Here is a 7,311-nt window from a genome sequence, read left to right as displayed (position 1 = left end):
GGTAGAGGGGCAAAAAAAAAAAAAAAGAAAGAAAGAAAAGAAAAAACAAAAACCCCATGTCTTCATTTAGGTCAAATAAAAAACACCCTTGACTTTATAGTGTAACCTTTAACTACTATTCTTTATAGGCAGAGAAAAGTGATTCACACCAAACCAAAACCACATCCTAATTTGTCTGAGCCCTTTCTTTTCATTAACAACTAGATATAGAGCAGAGACTGGGGGTGGGGGTGAGGGTATCCTGATAACTTACAATAAGACTGGGAAAATTAGAACAAACAAACCCTACTACTGGGAACAATTAAATGGCTTATTTGATTAAAAATGGTGTGTCCATCCATTGAAACTGAATGACCAGACTTGTTGACTTTAGAAACGCAAACTTGAGATAACGAAAATCACAGTATATTTTTCAACATTATACTGTTAAAAGCTGGTGGGAGTTTTAAAAGTTCATTTTTACAGCATTTGTAAGCATACAACATTACTAAAAAATGACTTTTACTAGGAGATTCAATAAACAGATGAAGGAATGTTCCAACCATGCTTGAAATTATGCGTTACGATCCAAGCGAACATCGATTTCCCTGCCACTGATTTTGATGCCGTTCATTATTCTGCAGGCCTTTTCTGCTGACTCTGGGGATTCAAACCTAACTGTCCCACAGCCTTTTGACTTGCCATTCTCCATCTTTATTTCTGCAAACATTACATGACCTGTAAAACGAGAGTTACACAATTACTAGTCCATTTAAATGGATTCCAGTTCACTAGACAAGTTTTGAACTCCTCATAGCAATGGAGATCACAGGTAATTTGGTTAAACATATTAATAATGTAAAATATATATACGAGAATTATCAATTTATACTCTGAATACAATTCCTATATAATGACTATGAATACATATATATTACATAAAATTGGATTGGACACTGAGTTTGATTTTAAATCCCCAATTTCTGAAGTGGATGTTACAACAATAAAGCTAGGTAGCACAAATACTACGAACTCACTATGGCCCCTAACAAGATGACACTTTTAATCAAAATTATATAGTTGCTCACTGTTCAAACTCCTGAATCTTCTTCCTTCTCTTTTATCTTCATTTCACTCTTATCTTTACAAGAGCAAATATTCATAAATCTAAGTTCCACCATCAATTCTACTTTTTATTCAGTATCACAATTTGCATTGAAATCTTAAAGATGGCATCAAATAAGAAAATGGTTATAAAAGTCAGCAGATTTAAAACAGTAAAGCTAAAAATGATGTTCTAGAAAGGACAACAAAACCAGACAACTGTTTTTATACAATTAACATCACTGTTAACTCTAGAATAAATCTATAGTTACTGTATCATCAGTAACACTGAAATACAAAGTGTAGCCTGAAAACCTATCAGTGAAAGCAGAGTACTTCTAAGAGTAAAGAAAGAGGAGTGAGTGATAAGCACATGTAAGCAAAGACAGAGCAGTAAAACCACAGCTCAGGCCAACTGGGATGCATATGACCAATCCAAACAGACTGTAACTTAAGGGCACCACTATTTATGTAATACTTCCCCCTCCCAGGATGTACCTGTTACCAAATCATGCTAGACTTTGAATACTACAGCAGCTAGATTACTATGTGTTAATTTTAGTCTCTCAATCAAACCAGACAATCAGACACATTTAAGGCCAGAAGGGACAAAAAAGAAGAAAGAGAAAAGTAAAGGGCAAGGGTCTGTCAAGTGAAGACCGTTCCAGATGAAGAAAATGAGTATTATTCCGAATGAATAAGCTAGATTGCTTTCCTGTTAAGGGCATGAGCTGAGGGACTCTGATTTACATGATCCTAGGCTACTTCTGTGTTTCCATTCACTTCCTGTTATTGCATTTCCTTTCAAAGTCAACTGATAAGCAATCTTTTACCTTCTGAACACTAAATATGCAAAGACAATGTCAGACTGATTCAAAACCATGTCTTATAAAGCAAATCAGGAAATTCTTGAGTATACCCCTAAAAGTTGTAAAACATACTAATCCCAGAAAAATTGCATAATTAAAGTAGATTGAAATAATATTTAGCCCACAACTAATAAAACAGGAAAGAAAAATGGTAATCTTATTTTCTAGTGGAAAAACAAAACAAAACAAAAACCCCCCACAGAATGGTACTGAGAGATATATGCTAAAAGAAACATTAGTGGTTGTCTCAGTCAGGGTTACTATTGCTAACAATGAAACACAAGACCAAAAGAAAGTTGGAGAGAAAAGGGATTTATTTAGTTTGTATTTTCAAATCACTGATTTATAGTGATATTTTATTTATGATCTAACAAAGTCTGCCTGAAGATCAGAGTGCAAAGCTAGTCACACTAGTCAATCATATAAGTCAGGCCGTGGTGGTACACACCTTTAGTCCAAGCACTGAAGAGGAAGATAAGACAAGATGAGACAGGAAAATGTCCTCTCTCAGTCTGAAGATTTTGTAGAGGTAAAAGTGCTCTAGTGGTTGGCTGCTTTCTTTCTCTGATCTTTCAGCTTGAACCCCCATTTCTGTCTCTGGGTTTTTATTAGTCATGCTATGATGTGGGAGTGTCATATCAATCTGTTGATTTCATTGGCTGAGCAATAAAGAAACTGCTGGCCCTGATAGGTTAAAATATAGGTGGGCGGAATAAACGGAATAGAATTCTGGGCGGAAGAGGAAGTGAGGTCAGACTCTGCTCTGCTCCCGGAGACTCAACAACTCTGCTCTCTGGAGCAGAGACACCATGATGGACGGAGGCTAGAATCTTCCCGGTAAGCGCACCTTGGGGTGCTTACACACATCATTAGAAATGGGCTAGTCCAGGTGCGAGAATTAGCCTGTAAGGGTTAGAGTTCATGGGCCAAGCAGTTCTTAAATGAATACAGTTTGTGTGTTGTTATTTCGGGCATGAGCTAGCCAAGTGGCCGGGGTGTTGGGGACGCAGCCCCGCCGCTCTTTATTTCAACAATGCTACAAGTATTCATCATCAAAGTCAGGACAGGAACTGAAGCAGAGCAGGGACCTGGAGCTAAGAGCTTTGTGAAGGCCATGGAAGGGTGCTATTTACTGGCTTGCAGCTTGCTCAGCCTGCTTTCTTATAGAACCCAAAACCAGCAGCCCAGGGATAAAACGATACATAATGGGCTGGGCCCTCCCACATCAATTACTAATTAAGAAAGTGCCCTATATGGCTGCCTCCAGCCCACTCACTTTTCAACTGAGGCTCCTTTCTCTCAAATGATTCCAGCTTTTGTCAAGTTGACACAAAATTAGCCAGTACAGTACAGTACAGTGTGGTAAACACAGCAACTTCCAAAATCCACCAGCATATGCTAGCTTTACCTAAAAATTTAGATTTTTCTAAGTTCTACAGCATAGGGTGATAATCAACAATGGGTTTTACTTGAGCTAGATTCTTGAGAACAAGTTACTATCTCTTGGCATAACCATCTTTCCATATTTCAGACAAGATTTTCTTTCACGTTCCTCTTAAACTGGCGCAGCTCAGGAAGTCATCATTTAGGCATCCGAACTCCTCATCTCACAGTGGTTTCACCTTCCCTCTGACCTCTCAGCTAGGGTACCAGAACCTTCTCAGTTTGGAGACTTAGATTCTAGATTCAGCCTCTACACACCTGTTTCCACTGTTAGACTACCCCAAGAAGGAAAAGAATCCCAAGTTGCTGGCTGGCTTGGTTATTTCTAGAACCTGGGGGTTGAGACACATCAGGGCCATGCACACACCAGGCAAATGCTAAAATGCTGAGCCACGTGACAGTGTCAACTTCTGGACTAGTTTTAATTTTTTTTTTAACTTTTTGAGACAGTCTCACTGACATGCCCACCCAGGATGGTCTGTAATTTATTGAACAGCCCAAGCAGCCTTCCCAACTCAGCCACTCTGAGTGCTAAGACTACAGACATTCACGGCCACACTGAGGTGAGACTCTGCATTTTCTGACCCTATATAAACACAAATTAAAGTATTTTCTTTCTATAAAAAAAAATTTAGGAGGGAAAGTTTCAAATAATTAAACTTAATCTGCCTAACTTTTTTACATGCTGAAGAAGTCTTCAAATGGCCTACTGTTTAGCAAAATTTCAAGGAAAAACAAAACCAACCAGACCAGCATTTTATCAGTTGTATAGGACTAAGCTCTGCCATAAGGAGATCAGACACACTGTGGTCATAGAGCAGGTGTGAGAACTACTTAGCACACAATGAAAGAAAGCTTTCCACTTTATTTAGTCCAGGCTATTGCTTTTGGAAATGGTATATATTTGGGGAAATGCTGGCATAGACCATAACTAAAAATAAGCCAAATTAATACATTCATAAATAATTAACAAAATCTGTCAAAATAAAATTATGACATTGCTATCTGGAATGTTGCCTTTGGGGTTTATATTAGTAAGACACCTGCCACTGAGTTATTTCCTGGCGGATGTTGTGTCTAGAGTACCACTAGATTCCTGCTAAGAAAGGGAAAACGTTTATTTAGCTAGCTTGGGCTCAGGAAAACAAAACACAGCAAATCAGCAATCAAACAAACCTGCTTTTATGGCTAAAGGTCAGTATTTGTTTGTCAGGTTAAAAGCACTATTAAAACAGAAAAACCCTAATACTTATAAATAATGTAAGATGGCAGGAAACAGATGGTTCAGTTCAAACATGTTAGACAGTACTCTGGCAATACTGGAGATTTAGTTCTGTATTACTATAAATTATTTTCTTTGCCATCAATGTAACTCCTATTAGAACATGGAATGATAAGGAGTTTTGTAAGCATGGCACTAAATATAAAATTGAAAAGCAGTTTTTAGACTAATTTGGAAGTAAAAGACCAAACTCATTAACCTTTTAACTATCAGATAATTCAAAAGGGAAAGAAGAGAGGGAAATAGGAGTCCTATATAAGTGAGCCACTATTTTAAATGCAGACTTGGATACTTTCTCTTCTTACAAAATGCCTTCCACTACTGTCAATGCTACCCCAGCCCTAGCTATTCAAAGTTACTCCTGCCTGACCTCAAGAGATTGCCTGCTTTCAGTACATGTACTTACTCTACACAAGCTACCAACACCCTTCCAAATAATGCACTATGCTGCTTTCTCTCAGTAGTGAACAACAGCCAAGTCACTTGTATTTAACAAGGTTTTTGTAAGAACTGTCTCTTCTTCGAATTTTAAGCTAATGTAAAAGGGTCATCAACAGAACATCCTAGACAGATTCATAGTGCAAGTTCTTTAAAAACTTCAGTATCTGATTTTGTTCATCTCCAGAGGTCTAGCAGACTGCTAAAACACCAGTGATCCTAGATTCAATGAGTAAATGAGTGACTCAATGAAGATTTAATCAGAGTGCTTATGAACATTTTATAACTCTTCTATCTGTACAGAAATAAAAAGTGCTAGCTTAAATAGGTGAGAATTTCCCCTAAAGAGCCTCATCCAGGGTGAAAGAAAATTAGTAGATCATTATAAGAAAAGCTAACAGGAAATTAAATATAAAGAACTATATATAGCAACAGTATTCTTGACAGTAGTCCACAGACTTTTTCCTTTTCTTTTCTTTTTTCTTTCTTTGCCTCCAGTATTAGGAACTGCCTCAAGACTCGTGCATGATAGGCAAGCATCCTACCACTGAGCAACATCCAGTCTCTCTTGGTTTTTTTACCTAATTTTTTTATTCTGAGTAAATTTTTGTTGTTGTTTTATCTATTGAAGAGATTCTTCTCTCATTCAATACATCCCAATCAGAGTGTCTCAATTCCTCAACCTTCCCTCCACCTCCTTTCTCTCTTCCACATCCACTCCTCCTCCACTTCCTCTTCAGAAAACAGCAGGCCTCCAAGAGACAAAAACCAAACAGGACAAAACAAGACACCAATAAGGCAAGGCAGGGGAAAAGCCCTTATATAAGGGCTGGACAAGGCAACCCAACAGCAGGCAAACAGTCAGGGATATAACCGCTTCCACTGTTATGAGTCCTACAAAAACCCTGACCAAACAACCATAACATACATGCAGAGACCTGATGCAGACCCATGCATGCCCCAGGTCTGCTGTTTCAGTCTCTGGGAGTCCACATGAGCCCTGCTTAGTTGATTCCATGGGCCATGTTTTCCTGATGTCCTCCATTCCCTCATGGTGTTTTGTTTTTTTTATGAGACAATCTCAATAAACTGTCCAAGCTGACTTTGAATTGACTCTGTAGCCCAGGCACATCTTGAACCTGTGGCATCCTGTCTTAGCCTCCCAAGTAGCTGAAATTACAGGCTGTACCACCAGGCTCAATTAGAAAGGTTGCTTTTGTGGAAGAACACTAAACTTGTTTTGGTTTTGTTTTTGTATTTTTGTGCCTTAAAATACTAAAGATGCTGGCATGGTGGCATAGGCCTTTAATATCAGAACTCTGGAGAAGAGGCAGGCGAATAGATCTTAGTTTTCTGTTAACTGAAGAGGTGAAATGCACTACTTTCAATGTAACATACTGCATGAGTATCTTACTGTGATTTTAGTCGGGGTTTCTATATAATAGAAAGAAAACTGTGGCTCTGGGTGAGTCACACAATTACCCCATATCACATTATTACTCCATTACCATACACCGGGAGAGGGAGCGGAGGGAGGACAGGGAACACTTTACCTATGAGTATAGCACAGAAAAAGCTTTATTTGAAAGTAATAAACCAGCCAATAACAGACAGGCCTAATGAATAACTAAGGTCTGTAGCTAGTCTCCTTATAGCCAAAAAGAGTTTCCAAAGGACTAGAAGAGCCACCAAAATCTATCTGTGTCTAGCTGGGTTCTATGCTTCTTACTACCTTAAGGTTCCTGTTATACAGGCAATGTAGTGTACAGAATAGATTGTCCCGTCAACTATGCATCAGGAAGGAAGTAAACATGCCTTTTACTAAGTTTCTCATGAGAAAAAAAAATATTCTAATGGAAAAACATATCAACCTCTTTAAAATAGGGTAATAAAGAAAACTTCTTTACAACAGGTAATGATCCTGCCAAGTCTGCACTAAGCCCTGTTGTTTGTTCCAAGTCACCAGACAGCAAAACTTTACTTATCTAAAGTTGAGTCAGACAAAAATACAACTAGGATAAGCCAAAATCTAATCACGGTGTTTTAAAGTTTAGGATTCAAAAATGTCCCACCGCCAAAATATCAGCATAATCTGTAGCTACTTGTATACTTACCACACTGGCTGAATTTCTCTTTTAGTTTCTGCCAAGTCAAGTCAAAAGGCAGCTGAAATGAAAAGAGAAATTAGTAACATAT

The 7,311-nt window shown here is 38.1% G+C and overlaps 1 protein-coding gene across 1 annotated transcript in view; it reads right to left on the bottom strand.

Moving 5' to 3' along the window:
* Positions 1–88: 88 nt before the first annotated feature.
* Positions 89–7,311, bottom strand: part of Myef2 (myelin expression factor 2) — a 37,390-nt gene continuing 30,167 nt past the window's right edge. Inside the window, exons 16-17 of the mRNA XM_050132607.1 lie at positions 7,230–7,281; positions 89–717 (exon numbers count right to left, since the gene is read on the bottom strand). Of these exons, the coding sequence (XP_049988564.1) occupies positions 554–717; positions 7,230–7,281 (216 nt within the window). The 3' untranslated portion in view covers positions 89–553. The remainder of the gene's footprint in view (positions 718–7,229; positions 7,282–7,311) is intronic.

This window comes from Alexandromys fortis, unplaced genomic scaffold (assembly GCF_014885135.2).
Source record: "Alexandromys fortis isolate MF-2015 unplaced genomic scaffold, M_Fortis_MF-2015_v1.1 scaffold_6, whole genome shotgun sequence".
In the NCBI taxonomy this organism is placed as follows: domain Eukaryota; kingdom Metazoa; phylum Chordata; class Mammalia; order Rodentia; family Cricetidae; genus Alexandromys; species Alexandromys fortis.
This window is presented reverse-complemented; position numbering and strand designations above follow the sequence as displayed.